The sequence below is a fragment of the Muscardinus avellanarius genome, assembly GCF_963383645.1.
Source record: "Muscardinus avellanarius genome assembly, chromosome: 2".
NCBI lineage: Eukaryota > Metazoa > Chordata > Mammalia > Rodentia > Gliridae > Muscardinus > Muscardinus avellanarius.
In genome coordinates, this window is record NC_137787.1 from 66,448,178 (window position 1) to 66,473,095 (window position 24,918).

The window sequence follows — 24,918 nt, forward strand, 5'->3', positions numbered from 1 at the left end:
GCTATCTATAAACCTACAAAAAGGGGAATAAAATTTTACAGTTCTCATAGGCTTTGAGCACTGGCATTTATGAAGTGCTTTATTTGACTTAAAAGTTAACATAGGCTAAAATTATTGTGTGTATATTTCTCTTTTTTCTTTTATTCTTTCTATTTTTGTGTGGTGTTGGATTTAGAACCCAGAGCCTCATGCATGCTAGGCAAGTGCTCTAAGGCTCAGCCACGGATTTGTGTATATTTCTATAATAGTGTGCGTGTGTGTGTGTGCGTTTTGAGCACTGAACCCAGGGCTCTGTGCATTTTAAGCATGTGCTCATCCACTAAACTACACTCCCAGCCCCTATTTTTATAAATTTTAATACATGCACGTAGTTACCACCACGATCGGGGTTCAGTACCCCATTCCCTTGTGCTAGTCCTTTGAAGTCACTCCTTCCACATGAATTTTTTTTTTAAGTTTCTTTTTTGAAAACTCACTTTCCCAGATGAAAGTCTCAATTGCCGTTCTTTCATTCATTTTTATTCAGAAAGTGTTCCTTGTTCATTTTTGAAGTAATTCAAAATGACACGGTTGGTAAGGTTGCAAGTCTCGCTTTTCTTTATTATAATGGAGAAAAAAAAAAACCTCTGGAAAGATGGTAGTTCTTTCAGTAAAGCCACATTAAAAGAAATTCCACCAACGTGGCTTGTTGCTAGACTGGAATCTGTAAAGAAAACACACTCAAGAAATCTCCCCTGAAGAGGACAGAGTTTTATTTCTTATTTAACGATTTACCCCTTGACACCTGGGAAATGATTAGTTGATGTTTTCAGAGAAGATTAAGTTGGTGTGGTTAATTAACTGTGGTCATCAGGTGACTTATATCAATTAACTTCTTGTTAACAATTTCCATCAATTTTGTAAATAAACTACTAACTCAGTAAATTGGGTCTGAAGATGAAAGGCTAATTCCTGATTTATTTTATTGATGACAAATCAGGGAATTTCTCCTTATCTCATTCCCTCCCCACCAGCCTCACCCTTAATATTGAGAATGCTTACGTCAGTTACACCGGGGGAATTTTAATGTGTGGTTTTAAGGAAGAGCCAGGCTGCAGGACACCTTTGCTCTTTCGTCTCAGCACATTTTGAAAGATTGATTTAAGGAAATGACAATAAGTAAGTGTGTAGATGGTGACATCAAGGGAGAGTGGACATCGAAAGTAATGCTGTAACTCACTCTAGGATAAATATTTATTATTAAATCATTAAATGTTTTTTTCTTTTTCTTAAATGGTTAAAGATAAGGGGATATAGTAAAATGAAAAAAAGGCTTGGTTCTTAGCTACAAGGAAACCTGCGTGGATACCTTAGGTGCTCCATCTAGAGAGAATTTATCAAAATACTGGAGTACATACACGTTTTCGTTGTGCTAAGATTGGACCCAGGGCCTCCCACCAGGCAAGTGCACTGAGCTACACCCCAGCCTCTCGGGATTGATTGTGTTCATCTGTAAAACTTGATTGGATTTAAAAATACCGTAGCCGGGCGTGGTGGCGCACGCTTGTAATCCCTGCGCTTGGGAGGCTGAGACAGGAGGATCATGCAGGTTCGAAGCCAGCCTCAGCTACTTGGTGAGGCTCTCAGCAACTTAGTGAGGTCCTGTTTCCAAATAAAATACAAAATGGATCTGGGAGTATAGCCAAGAGGTAGAAAGCCTCTGGGTTCCCCCGCCCAGTACCACAAAAAAAAAAAAAAAAAAAAAAAACAAACCCAAAAAACAAACAAACCCCATAAAATATACAGCCCCAAAGTTGCCACTTCTTAAAATCTTTATAACTGAAAATTCTCTTTCCTGATTACATGACTTTATTATGTCCTGTCTCCAATGAAATGTGAAGCAGAGCATTACCAGACTGCAGCCTGTAGCCTTTCTAGGCCATTGCATTTTTGGAAGGCATCGAACACCTGGAGCATTTGCACCACAGGATGGATGATACAGAGTTATTTAGGACTATATCGAGCAGGAATATTTGAATAACTTTTGAGGAATTAGTAACTATTTACATATTTGCAGAAACTATGCTCAGATTGCTTCCATTTTATAAGATGAAAAGCGTGTTGATTTCCTTGAAGCTATAGAAGGTAGCCTATATTTTGGGAGTGGGCTGAATCCAGTGATGAAAATTAAATCTCTGGATACCAGGATAAATTTTGGGTTCTTTCTCTATTTTAGAAGCCCCCCCGCCCTTCTCACTTACCTGAGGATGCCCAATCCCAAATGACTTTGGTTGAACTCTTTTTGGTGCTGGGACACAGGATGGTATCAGAGCTTGGAGATTTAGCTCAGCTGCTTTCCAGATGTGTTCCTCCTGACCTCTCTGAGCTTCAGTCTCCTGGTCCATACAATGGGTGTTAGTAATTTGTACCTCCCACGTTCTGGGAATTCTTAAAGAACATCATGAACACTCAAGGTCCTGGCACTTGGTGAGTGTTCAGCAAACATTTGGCCCTGGGGGAACCTGGTACTAGATCATTCATCCTTGGTCAGCTCTTGGTTAGGTAGCTTCAGAGCAGCTGCCGTGCTGTAGTCTGTTGAAGTAAGAAAACCACTTGTCAAGTTCTCTAGCTCTAGGAATGGCTGGTGGAGCTGGGTGTGGTAGCACATGCCTGTAATCCCAGTATTTGGGAGGATGAAACAGGAGGGTTGTAGGTTCCATGCCAGCCTCAGCAAGTTAGTGAGACCCACAGCAACTTATAGAGATCCTGTTTCAAAATAAAAAAAAAAAATGAGGCCAGGCATGGTGGTACACACTTGTAATCCCAGAATTTGAGAGGTAGAGACTGGAGGATTGTGGTTCATGAGCCTCAGCTATTTAGCAAGGCCCCTCACAACACAGTGAAACCCTGTTTTTTTTTTTTTTTTTTTTTTTTTTTTTGCGGGTCTGGGGATGGAACCCAGGGGCATTCGACCTCCGAGCTCCACCTCCTGCCCTATTTTTTTATTCTTTATTTTGAAACCTGGCCTCACTAAGTAACTGAGGCTGTCCGTGAACCATGATCCTCCAGGTCTCAGCCTCCCAAATGCTGGGATTACAAGTGTGTGCCACCGTGCCCGGCTGAAACCCTTTTTCAAAAAATAAAAATACTAAAAAAATAGGACTGGTGGTGTAGCTCAGACATACAGCTCCCTGGGGTTCCATTGCTGGTACCACACACACACACACTCACAAAAAAAAAAAAAAAAAAAAAAAGGAAAGAAAGAAAGAAATCTCCGGGGGAAAATACAGTACTGCTTTTTAAAGGAGCTAAAACTACCAGACAAGGAAATGTTAGAAGACAGGGCCTTCAAACCAGCCTGTGTTCCTACAAGAACACTGGGTCCTTCACCTCCCAGGTCTTGAAGGCACTGACCATAACATCACGTTATTGAGTTCAGACATGTGCCCTGGTTGTACTTCCTGAAAACCTGGTTTTATGCAGTTTATTGGTAACTCTGAGATAAGAATGTTGAAAGCACAGGTCTCAGCAAAAGAAGCTATGTCTTCCCCCCAAGGGCAGGGGTTCCAAAGGGAGGAGAACACTTAAAGATGAACCCTTGACTTTGTGAGAGGTTTTAGGCAGAACCTGTAAGGATCACAGTGAATGGTGATTTTTTTTTTTCTCGTTTACTATCCCTTCATTATTTAATGCAGCTACAGAATAGTCAATGAGACATCCTAAAGGCGAGAAAGCTATTGGGTGGTGAGATTTGATTAACAATTGTGGTTTTAAAGGATCGCGGATAAATTTATTCTAGACATTGAGAGCCTATTGTCAGGAGCTGGTGATACACAGGTAGGGAAACATGAAAATAAGTACTAGTGCCATAAGAGAGGGCTGAAACACAGCAGAGAGCGATCAGGCCCAAGTGCAAGGAAGACCTCACATGAGTCTCTGTGGAGGGTGTGGCCCAGATATTGCTAGGAGGTACACTGTGGAGGATTAGGTGTGTCAAACTAAGAAGTCTGAAGCTTTTGAAGAAATGTAAGCTGGGAAGTACGATGATCAGGGTTGCATTTTATAAAGGTAATATTTGTTGCAATGAGAAAGAGCAGATCAACCAGTTAAGTTAGAGGGTTGCTTGCTGGAATGATCTGAGTGGCCTATGGTGAAGGTCAAACTAAACTTGTGGACCCAGAGGTGATGAGAAGGGGCAGAGTCGAGCTGGGTGTGGTGGCGCACATTTGTAATCCCAGTGCTTGGGAAGCAGAGTCTGGAGGATCACAGGTTCTCAGTCAGCCTCAGCTATTTAGTGAGGCCCTCTGTAACATAGTGAAACCCTGTTTCAAAATAAAGGATAAAAAGTAGGGCTGGGAACGTAACTCAGAGATAGAATGTCCCTGGGTTCCATCCGTGGTACCACAAAAAAAGGGGGGGGACCATGGAATGTAGAGGAAGCTTGTATTTGTCTCTGTTTTTGATAATTCTCATTTTATAAGTGAACATTTTATTTTTAGGAATATTAGACATGTCTTTTTAAGGCATATGTGTATTAATTTACATCCATACATTTCCTTTTTTCTTTTTTTTCCTTTTTTTTTGCAGTACTGAGGATGGAACCCAGGGGCATTCTACCTCTGAGCTACACCCCCAGTCCTATTTTTTTATATTTTATTCTTTATTCTGAAACACAGTGTCACTGAGTTGCAAAGGGCCTCACTAAGTAGCTGAGGCTGTCCGTGAACTGCAATCCTCTGGTCATAGCCTCCTGAATGCTGAATGCTGGGATTACAAGTGTGTGCCACCACACCTGGCTTACATCCATAAATTTCAAATAAAACATTTTTTGGATTTTCCTATCTAAAAACTCGTAGCTTATCAACCATCTGGATGTGGCATGTGGATCAGTGCCCTTAAGGAGCTTCTGAATCACACTGGGGCACTTTTCAGTTGTCACGATGCTTGAGCATTGGTAGAGGACAGGGTTGCTGCAATACAGAGGACAGTCCTGCCCTTCAAAGACTTGTCTAGGCCAATATGTCAATAGTGCTCATTTTGGTTGGTAGAGAGTAAACAAAGACAGGAAGGGATACTACTGGCAATTAGAGTTGTCATTTATTGAAATTTACTGGTCTGTTATGGAGTCATCATAACTATGACATTTAGTCTTTATGATGGTCCAGGGAGGACCTCATAAATGAATGCCTCATTTTTACAGTGAACGAACAGAGGCAAAGTAGGAGTTTCTGCTCTGGGTCTTGCAATTCTTCCTGCTCCATTTAATTTCTACATGCTCTACTGACTCTCTCAATTTCTGTGACTTTTATAGGACATGAATTCGATTTAATAAAATGGTTACTTAAAAGAGGGAAAGGAAAGCCGGGCGTGGTGGCGCACGCTTGTAATCCCAGCATTTGGGAGGCTGAGACCCGAGGATCGTGGTTCGCAGACAGCCTCAGCTACTTAGTGAGGCCCTCTGCAACTCAGTAAGACCCGGTTTCAAAATAAAGAATAAAAAAAGGGCAGGGGGTGTAGCTCGGAGGTCGAATGCCCCTGGGTTCCATCCCCAGACCACCCCCCCAAAAAAACCCCCCCCAAAAAACAAAGAGGAAAGGAGAGCTGTATTTGCTTTATGCATTTCTAGTTTATCAGCTCTCAGAACATACTTCTTGGGAACATTTCTGCCAGTTCAGTAGAATGTTGGCAAGTTACCACCTCCAAGTGTTTTCTTACAGTATGGAAAATGTTTGGTCACATTTTATTTATTTATTTATTTATTTATTTATTTATTTATTTATTTGGTGGAACCCAGAGGCTTTCTACCTCCGGGCTATTCTCCCAGACCTATTTTATATTTTTTATTTGGAAGCAGGGTCTCACTAAGTTGCTGAGAGCCTCACTAAGTAGCTGAGGCTGGCTTCGAACCTGTGCGATCCTCTTGTCTCAGCCTCCCAAGTGCTGAGATTACAAGCGTGCATCACCACGCCCGGCCACATTTGTTTTAAATGAGGGTGGCTAAGTAGCTGAGGCTGGCTTCGAACCTGCGTGATCCTCCTGTCTCAGCCTCCCAAGTGCGGGGATTACATAAATGAGGGTGGCTTTGCGGATTGGGAGAAACTCACTTGATAGAGAAGCAGTTGGTGTTCCTTAAATGCTTGAGGAATTGAATTGACTTGGTGGAGGACCTGTGTGCCTTTAGAAGGTATCCTGAATCTTGGAAATACGTTGTTTTACTTCACGTAAAAGAAAATCTGATTTAATAACTGTCTTTGTAGCTTGAAGATGTACCATGTGGCTCTGTCTCGCACCTTCCTACCCCTGTGCTTATGCCAGTTCCTTCCCTCTGTGAGGCATCCCATCCTCACACCCACAGAGCTGTGATTTAAATGCTACAGGATCTTTTTGGATCTCTCTCGAATGTTATCTGAGCCTCTCTTACAGCACTTATACCATGAATTATGATTATTTATGTACATATTTTAGGAGCACTGATGCTAAGAGTCATGTGTGCCTTCTTTGGTCTCTTGTACATGGCACAGTGCCAGGCATAAGCAAGAACTTAAGAAACCTTTGCTTAGAGCTGGGCGTGGTGGTGTACACTTGTAATCCTAGTACTTGGGAGGCTGAGACAGGAGGATCCCAAGTTCCCGGCCAGCCCCAGCTACTTAGTGAGGCCCTCTGCAACTAACTGAGATTCTGTTTCAAAATAAGGGATAAAAAATGGGGCTGAGGTTATAGCTTGGAGGTAGAATGCCCCTGGGTTCCATCCCCAGTATAAAAAAAAGATAAAAATATTTTAGTATGACATGTTTAAAATTCTGTATTGAATCAGCTTTTTGAAGAGTAAGCTATCATTATAGTTATGTTAATTTAAAAGAGTCTCTAACTGGGTTACAGATAATGAATATTGAAGGGCTAAAACATAAGAACATATAAACGAAACAGGAAAAAATCTGTAGAATTCAGAGTGACACTTAGTGTTTAAAAGATCAGAAAACAAGCCAGGTGTGGTGGTACATGTCTGTAGTCCCTGTACTGGAGAGGCCGAGACAGGAGGATTGAGGACAGCCCTAGCAATTTAGCAAGATCCAATTTATCAAGGTCCTTAGCAACTTAGTGAAACTCTGATTCAAAAATAAAAAATAAATTAGGGCTGGGGCGGGGGTAGCTCAGAGCTGTAATGTGCCTGAATTCAACCTCCAGTACCACACACACAAAATCCTAAAATGAACAACAACAACAACAACAACAACAACAACAAAAACAGAAAACACTTGCTTAACTATAGGAATAATAGCCCACATTGGTTGAACAATGACATTTGTGCCAGGCGTGTATTCCTTGCTCTATTCTCATATTAACATTATGAATAGGAGCTCTTATGATCAGCAATTTTAGATGAGAAAACCAAGGCACAGATGTTGGCATGACTACCACAGAGTTGCAAAGAGGTGGGGCTGGGACCCCAGGCGCAAGGCGACAGGCACATAACCCTGGGAAGTTGCTTGGCTTCTGAGTGCTCTTCCCTCTTCCTCCCCTTCCTTGTTTCACTGTAGTTTTCCAATACCGGATCAGTCGTGTGCAAGAACTGGTAGTTCACACTTTGCCTCTTAGCCTTCTGTGGCAAAGCTCTTGACTTTTAGACATGCTGAAACAAATGGAAGAAGGAAAACCCAGACACTGATACTTGAAGAAATCATAATTTCAAACGTGCAGAAATTGCAGCAAGAGGGGGACGTCTTGGGTGAGTTCAGGGGTGGTGAGCCAATATGTGGTCCAGTGAGCGCCCCGCAGTTGGCTTTTCTCCTGCACGTCAAGAGCGTTCCTTGCACCCCTGGACTTCAGTGTGGGCACGTGTGTGTGCATACATTTTCCACCTTTCGTGGAATTGGTGAAGTTTATGTTTCTGGTGGAAAAAGGTCCTCAAACAACAAATTGTACAGTCGTTTTACAAAAGAATCCAGATTACGGTGTATCAGTAAATCCTGTTCATTTGTTAGTGGATTCTCTTGAGGCCCTGGAAGTTGATTTTTTGTGGGTGTGTGTGTGTGTGTGTGTGTGTGTGTGTGTGTGTGTGAGTTACTGGATTGAACCCAGGAGCGTTCTACCTCTGAATTATATCCCCAGCCCTGTTTTTATTTTTCTTTTGAAACAGAGTCTCGCTGAGTTGTTGAGGCTGTCCTCAAACCTGTGATCTTCCTATCTTGGCCTCCCAAATACTGGGATTACAGGCGTGTACTAACATGCCTGGCTCTGGGAATCGATTTTGCAATATTTCCCTAAGGCCTTTTCCTTCAGCTTAGATTAATTTAAGACACATTACACATCCAGAGATGCCACCAAATTCTCCTGTGAAGACCTTTGGCTTTATTTTCACTGGCCCATGCTTTTAAAATGGAAAAATGTTGGCATCAAAGAAATGGCCTTGCGTGCATACCAGGACTTATGTGGTGATACCCTATTCCCCTAAAATCTGCTCAGTCAGGCTGGTGGAGAAGGTTTTTGGGAGCTAGAGAATGCCTAAGATGCCACAACGACAGCGTGCTGTGCTTCCCTTCCAGGGCTTCCTCATTACTGCAGACGGTGCAGGTACCCAGAGAAGGCTTTAAAAATCACAAAACCTTCTGTGAACAAGTTCACTTGGGAGCAGATTTTGGGGAGTCAGGTGGAAAGACATGAAAATTCTTGCCACACTGTGGGAGCCAAGGGAGAGAAAGGGAAAAGGTTTTTAGACAGGGGTGGGGGAAATGAAACTGAGGTGGGACATTTTGACCAGATAATGCTCTAATCGCCTCCTTCCTAGACTATCAGGAAGGACAAAAGTTTAGTCTGGACTAAACTTTTCAGTTTAAGTGGCTTTTCTGTGTTTGAAACTTTGCCCAGCAAACTTAAGGAAGCGTTGAGAGCAGTGTTCACAGCAGACAGTGAACACGCCTTGCCCAGAAAGAGCCGGCTGATCGCTGGTGTACGAGCGCTTCTGTGCAGTGTGTTTGTTGGGTGAAGCGAGTTGGAGCCTCTGCTCTGTGCTTGGAGGAGACGCGGAGGGTGATAAGGTCTCTTGTGCTATCGGCACAGCATGGGGTGGGTTGTGGCAAGGGGATATTTCATTCCTCCTCTGGAGGGATTGGTTATGTAGGTTTATCCTCATTCCACCACAGATGCGCTTAGGATGATAAGGCTGTCCTCTGGATGTCTTGTAAAGGCATTAGCACATATTATTCTAGTCAAGGAATATTTTTGCATTGGTTCTAATTTTCTTATCATATAAGAGAAAGTTTAGAGGACAAGGACAATGACTCTAATGCTTTTAGGAAGAATTTGAAGCTTTTTTTTTTGTGGTACCAGGGATGAATCTAAGAGCATTCTACCTCTGAGATACCTGTAGCTCTTTTGATTATTTTGAAACCTAGTCTCACTAGGTTGCTAAGAGCCTTGCTGACCTTGAGCCTGCAATCTTCCTGTCTCAGTCTCCCAAATACTAGGATTACAGGTGTGTGTCACTGTGCTCAGCTTCTATTTTTTAATTTTGAAACAGGGTCTCACTAAGTTGTAGAGGGCCTTGCTAAGTTGCTGAGGCTGGCCTTGAACTTATGTTTCTCCTGTTTCAGCCTCTCAGGTGTGTGCTACCACACTCAATATGAACTTTCTAAATAGGAAACTCTTTAGCTTAGTTCCATTCAATTACAATCCTGAATTTATGTCCTTACATGCTGAGGCATGAGCTGAGGTCAAAAGGAATCCTTTGACTATAGGAAGACAGCCATGCTCAAGTGTAATGTGAAATGTAATCGTTTAAGGTCCACTCTAGGAGAGCCTGTATACTTATTATCAAATTATCAGGGTTGAAATTATATAGTTATAGTATTTCACATAAACTCCAGATGGAATGACTTATGTTCATTTTGGGAAAATAGAAAAATGCATAAACAAAAAAAATAGAAATTGGTTAGCAGGATTGGTTTGGGATCTGGCTTAGTCTGTGTTTCCTGGAAGTAATCTTGATTTTGAGTTTTGCCTTTGACCCAAGACTGGGTCAGTGGATTCTTTGTCCATAGACAGCCAGTGAGGCAGCCATTAACAACCTTGCTCTCAATTCTGAGCCTCCTGCCAAGCTGGGCTGCTCAGGTTTTGAAAGTTTTCTATCAGCCAGATCGTAGGGAAACAACTCTTAGAATGTTAGCGTTAGGAGGGGTGGGAGAGCCCAAGAGGGACGGCTGTGCTTCAGGCATTGTGCTGGTGTTTACAAGGGTCTCTTTAGTACTTTTATCTACTGATTTTGCAGGTCAGAAACTCTTTAGGATAGAAAACTGTGTATCAGTTTATAGCCAATTTCATCAAGTGAAGCCAGTTAGGCAACAAATTTATTGAGTTAAAGTTCAACAATGAATAGGCAAACAGTTCCTGCCCTCATGGAACGTAGAGTTTGGAGGACAAAGTCAGGGCAGGATTGAGCTGCCAGGATTCAGAGTTACATGTCTCTTGGCCCTAAGACTAGCTCTTTTTGTGGTTGATTTTGTTTGGCAGTACTGGGTATGAAACTAAGGCCTCACGGATGCTAAGCAAGTGATCTGATCTACCATTGAAGTACAGCCCCACCCTTTTTTATTTTTGAGACAGAATCTCCCTAAGTTGCCCAGGCTGGTCTAGAACTTCCAGTCCTTCTGCCTTGGCCTTTTGAGTAGCTGGGATTATAGGCATGTGCCACCACTGGTATATTCTATTTTAGCCCTCATTGAAAAATCTGAAGTTCTTAGAATTTACTTAAAATTTTATTTAATTATTGCAGTGCTTAAAGACCCAGAATCTTTTTTTTTTTTTTTTTCTTTTTTTTCTTTTTTTTTTGGTGGTACTGGGGTTTCTGGAAATCCTTTTACCTCTGGGCTATACTCCCAGACCTATTTTTTAATACTTTTTTAAATTTGGAAATAGGGTCTCTTAAGCCAGTGCAGCTGGCTTTGAACCTGCATGATCCTCCTGTCTCTCCCTTCCAAGAGCAGGGGTTACAAGCGTGTGCCACCACGCCTGCCTTAAAAACCTATTTTTGATAAATTTCCTAACACTAGTTTATTTTATTAGATTGCCTTTTAAAAATACCTTTATTGGTGCAGTATAGCCTCCTATCGTATTGTAGGTCATAGTGATAGTGACACACACAGCACTTGGCGAGCTTTCCCTTGGCCCCTCCCCACTCCTCCCTTCTCCATTCATGATGTTGAGATTGTTGATTGCCGTTTAAAATGCATAATATAGAGAATGTTTCATTAAGCAAATGGTTCTAATTTGTGTGTCAGTTGAGATTTTATCTTGTGTATTTTCTGGTATAGTTTATTACTGAAATCATTTATTTTTTCCAGCATTAAAATGTTCAAGATTTTATCTTAATAGGTGGTTAAAAATTTATGATAGTGGCAATAGATTTTTATTTTGATTATTTTGTGACACTTAAAACACAGAACAGGCAAAACATTAAGCAATATACTATAATCTTTTTTTCTTCCTGTTTTCCTCAAAGGTCCTGTCTTTAATTGAATTAGCAGGATGACCTGAACATATAAACAGGCTGCCAAGTTTGTAGTCTTTTTGGCTTCTCTTGCAGAACAGCTTTGAAGATGGTTGTTGATTAGGTTGAATGAAATATTGAATAGCAGGATCCATATGAAAGTCACTGCAGATAAACTTGAAATTTTATTAATGCAGCTATTAATACTGGAACATCATAAAGTCATCACCAATTCAGGTTAGAAATCTGAACACCATTTCATCACGCATGGCTATCAGCTGGTGACAATATAATGTTGTTGATTCTATATCAACAAGCCACTGAATTTTTTATTTATTTTTTTCATTTTTTGCGGTACTGAGGATGGGACCCAGGGGCATTCTACCTCCGAGCTACATCTCTGGTCCTATATCTTAGTCTTTTAATTTATTTTTTAGTCTTTTTATTTTTTGAAACAGGGTCTCACTGAGTTGTGAAGGGCCTCACTAAGTAGCTGAGGCTGTCGGCAAACCACAGTCCTCCAGTCTCTGCCTCCCGAATGCTGGGATTATGAGCGTGCGCCACCACGCCCGGCCCATTGAATTATTTTGAGTTATCACAATCACTTTATAATGCAACATGATGACATTTATAGAGCCTGGAAGTGATTTGGAGACCCATGGCTGCTGCTTGAGCCCAGGCATAACAAACCAGGGCCAAGGGACTTCTGATGCAACAGACAGGGGCGTGATGTTTTGAAGTTCTTTTTGCTCTGTCTGTTACAATCAAGTCAGTAGAGAAAACAGACAGTTTAATATGGTTCCACCATGAGATTCTTTGCACATAGTATAGCTTTTAATTTATAGATTCACAAACTGACATGGATTCACATATTAACAAAATACCTTACCTTTGTCTATGGAATGAAAATCATAATTAGGGCATAGTTGAGTGATGGGGCTAGCCTAGCATGGTGAGGTTTTGGGTTTGATTCCCAGTACTGCCAAAGGTGGGTGTGTGGGAGTAATCATTAGAATTCTTCTTACAAGTTGTTTATAATAAGAATTAAAATTTTGATTTGTGGATTTAGGTGTGCTCTTCTAGCTTTTGTTTTGTTTTGAGTGGGAGTGTACTGTTTTCTTTCTACTCTAGGGTAGTGCTGGATAATATATTTTAAAAAATCAGGAGAGGTACTTGGTCTGGCATCACATACACTAAAATTGGAATGGTAGATTAGCATGGCTCCTGTTCAGGTATGACATGCAAATTCATGAAATGTTCTATGTTTTTAACAATCTTGGAGAGAGAAAGAAAAATCCCACGGAGGTCCTATCTTTAATTGAATTAGCAGGATGACCTGAACATATAAACTGGCTGCCAAGTTTATAGTCTTTTTGGCTTCACTTGCAGAACAGCTTTGAAGATGGTTGTTGATTAGATTGAATGAAACAGTAACCGAACAGCAGGAGCCATATGAAAGTCCACAAATCATCCAGGTCTCTAAACATCTTGTAGAAGTCATCTTGGCTTCACTTATGTATTTTACTGCATCATGTGTTATTTATTTATGGAGGGTCAGCTGGAGGTACTGTGCTAGGCACTGGAAAAACAGAGGTGTTCATTTGTGCCATTAGGAATACACTGTTAAAAATAGTGTTCTGTTCACAGCAGAATCACCTATTATACTAAATTCCTATCACCTATTATACTTCTTTTGGCTACTTCATGTCATTTATTCTTCTGTTCTTTATTTTTCAGGCCATGCTGGGAGAAATTTGAATTTCTGCTTATAAATTTCTTTGAGAAATAACTTGTCACTAGAAGGGAAAACTATTATGAAAATATTGTGTAGAATGTCAGTAAAAGAAAATCACAGCCCGGCGTGGTGGCGCATGCTTGTAATCCCCGCGCTTGGGAGGCAGACAGGAGGATCGCGCAGGTTTGAAGCCAGCCACGCTGGCTTAAGAGACCCTGTTTCCAAAAATAAAATAGGTCTGGGAGTGTGCCCCAGAGGTAGAAGGGCTTCCAGGAACACCAGTACCACAAAAAAAAAAAAAAAAAAGAAAAAGAAAAAGAAAATTACATAATACATTTTTATTAAAAATTGTTGATTTTAGTTTACTAAGTGTCTCATTATCAGCATTGATTGCCCAAGAAAAGTCTTTGAAACATGTTGGTGAGCTTGGTGTGATGGGTATGCCTATAAGTCCAGTACTTGGGAAGCTGAGACAGGAGGATTATAGATTTGAATCTACTTAAAGCAACTTAGTGAGACTTTCAGCAACTTAGAGTTGATTTTAAAAAAAATTGGGGTAGGGGTAGCTCAGTTGTAGAATGTCCCCAGGTTCAATCCTCAGTTTACCCCCCCCCAAAAGAAACATATTGGTGGTAATCTGTTAGTTTTTCGCCCTCTGGTACTGGGGATTGAGCCTAGTACCTCCTGCCTGATAGGCAAGTGCTGCCCCGCTGAGCTGTACCCTCTTTTGACATGGTTGCTGCATAATATTTCTTAATAGTTGAAGAAAGTTCTTTGTTGACAGAAGCCATACATGCCACAGCTAAAGGTTCAGTCCTGCATTATTCTCCCAACAAATGAGCTATTGATATTGTTTGTGTGAATAATGCAATGATTTCCATCAAAAGTATTAACATTTCTTTTTATTTTTGTTGTACTAGAGATTGAAACAACAAACCCTCTACCACTGAGATACATCCTCAGCCTTTTAAAAAAATTTTTAACTGTGAGACAAGGTCCTGCCAAGTTGCCCAGGCTGGCCTCAAACTTGTGATTCTCCTGCCTCAGCCCCTGGAGTAGCTGGGATTACAGGCATGGGCCAGCACACCCAGATAAGCACTAGCATTTCTAATTAGAATTGTCATCAGAGTTGCTTTAATGTCACTGAAGCACTGATTGCATCAGAATAAATAATGTATGCATATTATGTATCCTTGAGCTCTGCTTTCTGAAATGAGAAGTTATTTAGTTCTGAGCACATAATTTGTGACTTGAAACCCATTTAGCAAATAAATATCAGTCTAGTCTGGATTTGGGCCATAGATAAATAAATAAGGATGAGTTGTCATTTTCTACCAAAGTGAAGTTTGGGTGGAAGATTCACCATCTCCTTGAAGTTAGTGTGGGGACACTGGTTATGAACTGTGATGTCTCTCCTTTCTGCCCTCTTTTCCTCTCCCCTTTTCTTCCTCTCCATTGTCTCTTCTCTCTGCTTCCATGTCTTTAGAGTGTGTTGTAACTAATGAGATGATTAAGAGTTAAACAGTATGGAAGCAGGGAGAAATACAGCAAGGTATTTACTTGACTCAGTGAGAGGAGATCTGCTGAGTAGTTACAGACAAGCTATCTTCTGACTGGAGCATTATCATATCTACCAGGTGAGAGGCAGCTTTTCTCCTCCTACTGTTATTGTCATAATTTGCAGCATCAAGTCATTGTTAATGGGATACAGTGATCTAACCTGTTTATTAAGATGACCAAAATAGCTGGGCGTGGTGGCGCACGCTTGTAATCCCTGCGCTTGGGAGGTGGAGACAGGAGGATCACGCAGGTTCAAAGCCAGCCGGGCTGGCTTAAGAGACCCTGTTTACAAATAAAAAAGTATAAAAAAAATAGGTCTGGGAGTGTAGCCCAGAGATAGAAGGGTTTCCAGGAACCACAGTAACACACACACACACACACACACACACACACACACACACACACACGACCAAAATAACCCTGTCATGGTGGTGCACATTTGTAATCCCAGTACATGGGAGACTGAGAAAGAAGGATCTCAGGTTTGAGGCCAGCCTCAGCAACTTTGTGAGACCCTGTTTCAAAAATAAAATAAAAGCTGGGCATGGTGGTGCATACTTGTAATCCTAGTACTTGGGAGGCTGAGACAGGAGGATTGCAATTGAAGCCAGCCTCAGCTACTTAGTGAGGCTCTTAGCAACTTAGACTCTGTTTCCAAATAAAATATAAAAATAGGTCTGGGTGTGTAGCTTGGAGTTAGAAAGCCCCTGGGTTCCATCCCCAGTAACACACACACACACACACACACACACACACACACACACATACACACACACACCTGAAATAACAGGGATGTCTGCAGCTTTAACACGTCCATGTCAGTTTTAATGATGACTCAACACTCAGGTTTAACCAACCAGGAAAACTCTTGTTTGAAGCTCTCTCTAAATGCTGGTCTGGCACACCATTAATGCCCTTTAAGAGCTGGTCTATGACACCATTTAAAACCCTTAAGTGGGAAAGCTGCCTGGGGATGCATGTAGTCATTTATTTCTCTTGAGTGCCCATTTTCTTTTTTTTAGTGTTTGATTCCACTCAGCCTTTTTCTAGTAATTTACATTGCTGTAATCAGAAAGCCATGCGGGGATCCTCTGTGTGACTGGGATTGGAAATCAGCTTCTCAATGAGAGACTTATCAATTTTATGCAGGGAGCATTAAATCCTGAAGTGTGGAAGGGTATTTAATTTTTCTTAAGTAGTTTGATTCATTGGGTTCTTATTTAGTTGTACAGATAGACTATCTTGAATTTTCTTCTGTTTAGATAGTGTTCCTTTCAACATCTTATAAGAGTAGCTCTTTTGCTATTAGAGATGTGAATAAGCAGTTAGTTCCTGGGGGGGGGTCCCAGTGTGGGGAGGAAGGACTTGGGTTTAGTTTTCTTCCATGTGTAGGGGGAGACCCTCTACACAACCCCCTCAGTGACTTAGCAGATAGGAAGAGCGCAGTGAGTTATTCAGGCTAAATACAGAAAACACGATTATACAGTTTCATAGCTTTGGTACTGACTGGTAAGATGTTTTAATTGCTGAGAGTTCTTGGTAAAAACTTGGAGATGCTTTTGAATGTTTTGGGCATGTACTTGTTGATTTACATATTTTTTGGTGAGTATATGTGGTTAGGGGTGGGAAGGAGACATTTGAAGAATCTTTTTTCTTGTTCTGATAACTGTACAGATGAGGAAAGGTTGTACCATAAAGCATAGGTGTGTTCATGACTTAGTTTTCCTAGCAGCCATCCTTACATTAATGAAGACCTGTTTGAAGATGTTAGATGTTTGGCTTGCTTTTTCCTGGTGTGACCCCCCCACCCCATGGGTAAGCCTGTGGACACCATGGAGCATTCCAGGGAGAAGCAGGCCTCCCTGGAACTTAGATTCTTTATCACACTCCCAGGGGAGTTCATTTCAAGTTGCTGGTACCAGCCACTGCGGCATGATATTGCCCAATCTCAGGTCCTCTTACTGATGTGAAGGAGTGGGATTGCTGTTTCAGAAATTTTATTATCTTTAGAAGGGAAGAATTATTATAGGGGTTTTCTTAGATGATCTCTTTCAAGTGGGTTAAGACATTTTGAACTCTGAATGTTCCAGCTGCTTAGAGGTTCTGAGTTGGTCTCCTGGGGCGGTACTGCTACCAGCCTCAAGGGGTGTTTGGGCGTATATGGGACTGCTTTTTGTTGTCATGGGATGAATTGTCTTGACAGCCGACTGCATTCTGTGGGCTGGATGCTCAGACACATTCACCGTGGGGAGGACCATGGGCAAAAGTCCCTAGGATATTGGTGGCTATTGCTGTGGAACCTGTTTTGGGTCAGGCCTGGGGCCACAGGGGGGGCACATAGTGAGCCCCACCTCTGCTAAGCAGGCTCCAGGGACCAGCCTGGGAGGTTCTGGGGAGTGAAGTGGAGCTCCAAGCCCTTCTCATGGCCAGTCTGCTATCCAGACTCACCTGCCACAGTGACCTTCAGTTTTAACAGTTACTGGGGTGAGTGGTCACACTCCCACCCATGGATGCTGTCACTTTTCTGCTAGGCCTGCAAGTCACTTTTCCCTCCACTCTCTCATCCTTGCAGTCCATCACGCTCCAAGACGCTCTCTCTGTTTGGGCACAGAGGCCCCTGGGCTCCTTCACCCTCACCTGCACGGAGCTTTCCTTAAGTTGCTTCAGCCCCACTGCAGCAGCTGGCTTTGTGGGTTTGTCTCTGAATCTCTGACATCTGGAAATGCCCTCTCAGTATTATTTTCCTCTGATAAAACATCAGGCCTCTGAAATAACAATTCAAGAAGAAAAAAGCAGTCGACCTAATGGTTTATAAACTAAATTAAAAATTCAAGAGAATTCCAGCCCCCTATTTGGTGACCTGTTATGAACCCCAGGCAATTAAACTGCTGCAGAACAATTATAGTAGGTGGCTCTCTGTGCACCGTCTTAGTTCCTTTAATTGATTGAGTCCTTGACTAGCCCATCGGTTGACATTAGGCAGGATAGGGTCTGCCACATCGCTTGTTACTCTTGGCTGTCAAGGTGACAGTGTAAAGATTTAGAAATGAGCAGGTGACCTTCAGGACTGATACTGAACCTGGGCGCATTTTATTCTGAGCTGTATCCCCAGCCCTATTTTGTTCTTTATTTTAAAACAAGGTCTTACTAAAGTTGTAGAGGATCTCACTAAGTTGCTGAGGCTGGCAGCAAACCTGTGGTCCTCCCGTCTCAGCCTTCCAAGCACTGGGATTACGTAGGAGTGCACCACCATGCCTGGTGACCTTCAATCTTTTAAAAGAGAACTGGCCTTATTTCTATATGTGTGATATTATAGTTTATGTGTAATTTATTTTTAGGTGTATCAATTGTTTATAGTGTGGGAATTATAGTGAGCTATCAGAAGAATATCCAATGGAATAAAAATCAAATACAGGAAAAGTGAAACAAGATTATGAATGAATGAAGAGATTGCTTCTTAACTTTATTTTTTTGAGTTCAGCAAAGGTAGTACTATTACAATATGATTTAGTTGTATACGTTATTTTTTTTTTTTTGGTGGTACCGGGGATGGAACCCAGGAGAAATCTACCTCCAAACTACACCCCCAGCCCTAGTTTTTATTCTTTATTTTGAAACCGGGTCTCACTGAGTTGCAAAGCGCCTCACTAAGTAGCTGAGGCTGTCCTTGAACCATAATCATCTGGTCTCAGCCTCCCAAATGCTGGGATTACAAGCGTGCACCACCATGCCCGGCTAGTTGTATACATTTTTAAAAAAGGATGCATATGCCACCTCAGGTGGACCATGTGTTTGGAAGGACCAGTATGTGTTAAGAGGATGCAGCAGAAAAATAGGATTTGCCATAGAAATCACCCTACTCTCTAAACTTTGGGCAGTGTCCCATTGACTAACCACTTACCTCTTTTTTTTTTTTTTTTTTTGGTGGTACTGGGGTTCCTGGAAGCCCTTCTACCTTCAGGTTACACTCCCAGACCTATTTTATACTTTTTATTTGGAAACAGGGTCTCTCAAGCCAGCACTGCTGGCTTCGAACCAGCGCGATCCTCCTGTCTCCGCCTCCCAAGTGTGGGGATTACAAGTGTGCGCCACCACGCCCGGCTGCCTTTCTCTTTTAAGAAAAGAATTCATAGCCTGGGAAATAAACTATTATAAGGAAAGTGTAAAAGAGTGGAACTGGTATTAATATGACTCAGTGTTTTTCTGTACTGTAAACTTCTGCATATTTGTCTTATTTATTTCACATTATCCCAAGTTTTATTTTTCTTTCTGTGGATTTAAGATTATAAATTTCGATTTTAAGTCTCACTGTTTGCTCTGGTGGTTTTCTCTCTGATAGATGATGGCCTAAGAGACTGCATTTTATGCAGAGGACTCTTTGCCATCTGGCGAATATGAGTTAGCTATCCTGCTTGTGCCCAGCTCTATGCCAGAGGCTGGCTTGGGCACAGAAGGGGTCTTCTCAACCCAGGGCTGTCCTCTGCACCAGAAAACAAATAGATGAAGTCTTTTCTCCTGTGGGCACTCTCGGGGACTCTAATATCTTATCTTAACACATTCTTAGTCCAACACTTAGACTGGGAGGCTTAGGATATGGCTATTTATAAAGAAAGCATTGCTTAAAAAAAATCTTGCATCTTTATATGGCTGGGAAACAAATCGACTATTATGTCCAATACCAATTTTCCTGAGGGGATGAAGTTCTTTTTTAAAATTTTCTTTGTTGCTTTTGATTGTTGCAAATTTTCTGAAGCCCAAGAAGTTTTTAGTGTAATGTTAGTCACAAATTACTCTTCTCCAAAGACTATGAGCACTATGGCGCCCACACCTGTCCAGTTAATGAACTCACTTAATGCTGGTAGATAGTTAAGTTTGGGCAAAAATCAATATTTTGCATTCATTCTCAAATTTAGTAAAGTGTGTGTATGTGTGTGTGCGCGCACGTGCGTGTGTATAAGGAAATATAGAACAGAGGTCATTCTGGCACAGATGCTGGAATAGAACTGTCAAAGTCAAATCCTTGCTTTGCACATATTTGCTATTAGTTCTTGGGCAAGTTACTCAACTACTCTGTGCCTCCATTCTTTATTTGTAGAGCGCTCATAATAATATCTCTCATGGGTTTGTCATGAGCATTAATCGTAACCCCTGCAGGGCTTATGAGTAAAGGCTATTTATTTAAAAATTAGACGCAGAAAATAAAGTGCACATAAGTAAATTTGAACCTCTGACACCTGCAATTGTTATCAGACCCAATCTAGATCTTCTCACGAGCAGTTTGTTTTTAAAGCAACACATATTCTCTTTACAATAGAATGAATGATGGGCTTCTGACATCTGTGCAACGTTTTGACTGATTGCAGAGAGGCCACCCAGCAACGAAAGGGTCTGTTTGTTTGTGCTTTTTTTTTTTTTTTTTTTTGAGAGATATTTCCAAACGGTAGTCATTTGGGAGTTCTGACAGGCATGGAATTTCCCATTGAAAAGGTGACTCTGACAAATGAATTATCATGGATCTCCTGGTAAGTTGTGTAAAGTGGCTGCTAGTGACTGTCAGATCCGCTGTGCAGGCCACTGCCCAGAGATACCTGATTGCAGCATTTTCCATCAGTTTTAATTTTTATATGTGTGTTTTAAAATAATTGACTTTGAAGTGTTTTACAAAATTACTTTTGGGCTTCTATTTTATATTCCTTTCATGATGATTTAACTTGGTATTTCAGCAGAAACAACAAGAATAAAACCCAATTTGACTTACAATGAAAGTTGCTTAAGAAATAGTGCTAATTATATGTATTTCCAAAAGAGGCAATAGAGTGATCTGAGACTTTTCTTCTGGTTTCTCAGTTTCTAAGTTAGTGCTTTTCTTTTTGCCATAGAAATAGGAAACTGAAAATGGACTATACTTTGTAGTTATAATATTTCAATCAGAAGTGGTTAGATATCAAGGGAGACAAATATACTGAATTTACAAATATATTAGGTATTATCAATAGACCTAATTGATAAAAGTGATTTAATATATGTTGTGTTAACAGCTAAACCTCCAAAGCCCCTAATCTCTCATGGAAATATTGCTTTGTAGAACAAAATCCAATGAGAAGTTCTGGGATTCCAGAGTGAATTTGTACATTCCTTAGGGGCATTTTTGCAAGGGAGGTTGTTGTGTTTTAAAGGTAGTTGATAAGAGACCTGCACCACCAACCCCAGACCTGCACCACCAACCACCATCATGCATTAGTCTATAGAAGGTATTTGGGTGTACGTACTCCTGTACCACTCGGTACCACCATTTAGCCAAGGGAAGTTTCTGACCATTTGCAGCATACATTATAAATCAGGATGTCACTACCAGACAATCAGATTTGAACATTCCATGAACAAAGTAGCCTATATTCCCTAGGAATAGATCACTTAACTTTGTTTATGTCATGCTGTTGATATGCCTGCATTTACACATGTCAGGATAACACTTTGTTTATTTATTCTAGGAGGATGTAATTGGTCTATGTATTTACCTAATTTGGGGTTAATTAGCCAAAAATAAAAATGGGTAATTTAGCATGATTGCTTAAATACAGGGGAAAATAAAATTATTCTTCCAACTCTGAAAATTACCCCTCAGTCCCTTGGGTTTGTGAAATAATAATTTTGAGTCTTCTCCAAGTTGGGCTGGTGTTGGCTTTTCTCTTTAAAAAAAATTTCTACTTGGCACATGATGTTTGGGAAGGTCACGGGCCATTTATTTGGGGAAGCTTGGAGGATTTTCAACTGCCAAATTAGTCCCCTGGAGAGACCCAGGAAAATTGCAGGATATATTTGTTGAATGAAACAAACTTTTTAAAGTCATATTCTCTTTCTAATGTATCTAAGAGATATCTCTGCTCCAGGGCATGTGGAAGCCTTTGGTGCAAAGTTTGTGCACTGGTTGGCTGCAGGACCTTTTTTTTCCCCCATCTAAAGGATTTATTTATTTGCAGAGATTAATTTACAGATTTGGCAATTTCTTTAGAAAGTTGTTTTTATAAAAGCCAAATATTGGTAAGAACCTAAGAATGAAGAGCTATAACTTGCTATATAGGATTCAGTAATAAAGAGCCACTTTAAAAGTTATAAGATGGAGAACAAAAAAAAAACCACAGTTAAACAAATGAAAAGTTACTCATGATGTTATTAATCAGAAATGATAACATTTTAGAACTTTTTGACACTTCTTTCTTCTCTGTGACTCTTAGAGGTAAAAATTTTGCATCCTTTTAAAAATTTACATTATATATGTTTCTCCAAAATATTTATAAGTTCTTTGTAATCATTTTTGCAAGTTCCTAGTATGTCTATATATTATAAGAAAATTTAATCTTTTTCTTATTGGACATTTAGGAGGTTTGCAATCTTTTTATTATAAATAACCTTGAGATGAAAATCTCTATAGTACATAAATCTTTGTTTAGTTCTCTGGCTAATTCCTTAGAAAAAATACTTAGAAGTGAAAGCACTAAGTTAAAGAAAAAATTTAAGCAAGCAAGATGCCTGTCGCCAAATTGCTTTTCAGAGTGGTCACATCAAGGTATGCTGTAATCAACTGTCTGTATGAAACTGCCCTCCTTCCTGAGAGCTCTAAACAAATATTTTTATATTATCACTAGGAAAATGTTTCCCTAACTTCGTAAATATTTTGCATTCCTTTGATTACTAACTAGTTGAATAGTTTTTCATTTTTGTAAAAATATGACTTGTTAGTGAAATATCTGAAGCCTTTTTTTGTTGTTTTCTGGGTGTTACAGAATGTGACAGCCAGCATTTTCGCTGTGGAAATGGGCATTGTATCCCTGCAGCCTGGAGGTGTGATGGGACCAAAGACTGTCTGGATGACACAGATGAAGCTGGCTGCCGTAAGTGGGGGAGGGGTTGGGGGTGACTCTGTTTTGAGTGACATAAATCCTCTGTGGTGCTTTCAGCTGTAACAAAGAGAAGACCTGTGCTTTAATTTTTTGTACTGGGAATTGAACCCGGGACTATTCTACCTCTGAGCTATACCCCCAGTTCTTTCTTTTTTAAATTTTTTACTTTGAAACAGAGTTTCAATAAGTTGCTAAGGCTAGCCTTGAACCTGTGATCCTCCTGTCTCAGACTTCCCAGCACTGAGATTACAGGTGTCTGCCGCTGTGATTGGCTGCAATCAATTTTTTGAAGTCCCAAAGTGACTATTGCAGCTTATTCACTTTGGAAAATTTCAAATCAATATGAAAACCAACCAAAAAATGTTTGAGCTATTTGTGATTTGCAATTTAAGGAGTCTATTCTTACATAAAAGATGTAATATAATTTGTGTGAATTACCATGAAGCAATCAAAACATTGGCTAGTGTGATTTTTTAAAAATTCTAATAAAAATATAATAGGCTGTTTTCCACTTCTAGAAATGGACCATTCTATTCCTGGACCATTTCAGAGACTCCTTCTCTGGAACATACCCACTTATCTCTTTTTTTTTTTTTGTGGTACTAGGGTTCCTGGAAACTCTTCTACCTCCAGGCTATATTCCCAGACCTATTTTTATACTTTTTTTTTTTTTGAAAGCAGGGTCTCTTAAGACAGCGAGGCTGGCTTCGAACCTGCACGATCCTCCTGTCTCCGCCTCCCAAGCGCAGGGATTACAAGTGTGCGCCACCACACCCGGCTTCCCATTTATCTCTTAAACTGTACCTCACTTTCCTAAATAAACCTTTTATATTCCCCTAGAGAAATGTACAATAGTATAGTAAATCCAAAATGTAACTAATGACAAAATCACGTTCACATATATTTCTTCATATGGTTCTTAACAATTTGCTAAAGTAGGTTTTTCAGGCTAGAAAGCTGAACCCCAAAGAAGTTGTTGCTTATTAAAGACCTCACAGTTGGTGAGTGCCTTGCAAAAATTCCTACCATTAAGCCCATTGCTCTTTCCAACTCGAGATAGGTGATCAGTCACAGGGCCATAATGTCCTTCATTCTGATAGGTAAACAGACACAGGCTATCATCCCCAAACTAGGGAAGCTGCTGAAATTTTAAATTTTGTTTTGAATTTTCGGCCATACCATGGACACTGGGAATCAAACTTTGTTATATTGTTTGGATGATGGTGCTTTAGAAAATGGGAGGACGAGCCGGGCGTGGTGGCACACACTTGTAATCCCAGTACTTGCGAGGCTGAGGCAGGAGGATCACAGGGTTACGACCAGCTTTAGCAACTTGTGAGGCCGTCTGCAACTTAGTGAGACCCTGTTTCAAAATAAGGATAAAATAGGGCTGGAGGTGTAACTAGCTCAGAGGTAATGCCCCTGGGTTTCATTCTCAGTACCACAAAAAAGGGAGGAAGGTTAAGGAATAGATTCTGTGCAGTGCTTCTCCAACATGCGTGCACAGATGGATCATGTGAGGGCTTGTAAAAGTGCTGGTTACATCTGATATGGGCCTGAGATCTCTGCAGTCATTTGATGCTGCTGGTTTGCAGCTCATACTTTAGATAAGAGAGTAGTTTATTTGCAAAGACATCATCACGTGCCACAAATTTGCCTCCTCTGGGCCCACTGACTTAGATTAAATGATGGACCTGAAAAATCAGGAACAGTGTACCCCGTGATAAAGTAATAGATGGCCACCGACTCTTCAGCGATTGCTGTCACCATTTTCAGGTCCTGTAACAGTAAGAATAACATCAAAACCAAAGACAATAATCATTGCAACTAGAATTATATGGCACTTTCAAAGTTATCTGATTTTTTAAAAATAGCAAACCAAGAGATAAATTTAGTCTTCACTTTATGATCCATATATTAAGACTCAGAGAACTTGATAAAGATCTTAAGGCAAGTATTTTACAAAAATAATAATTATTTGATTCTAGGTCTTTTGTAAATCTCATGGATTTTCAACTTATCATGATGTTTTACTATTAGATATCATAAAAGTATTTACATAATTAACAAAAACTTATTTTACTTAAATTAAAATTATTATTATTTTTTTTTTTTGCGGGACTAGGGATGGAACCCAGGGGAATTCTACCTTCAAGCTACTCCCTCAGATCTATTTTTTATTCTTTATTTTGCCACAGGGTCTCACTGAGTTGCAGAAGGCCTCACTAAGTAGGAGCTGAGGCTGGCCATGAAACCTGCGA

The 24,918-nt window shown here is 40.6% G+C and overlaps 1 protein-coding gene across 1 annotated transcript in view; it reads left to right on the plus strand.

The window, feature by feature from the left end:
* The window catches only part of LRP2 (LDL receptor related protein 2), a gene marked incomplete at both ends in the record, with an annotated part of 215,934 nt that overhangs the window by 17,552 nt on the left and 173,464 nt on the right, over positions 1-24,918 (plus strand). Inside the window, one exon of the mRNA XM_080688848.1 lies at positions 22,541-22,648. Within this exon, the coding sequence (XP_080544974.1) occupies positions 22,541-22,648 (108 nt within the window). The remainder of the gene's footprint in view (positions 1-22,540; positions 22,649-24,918) is intronic.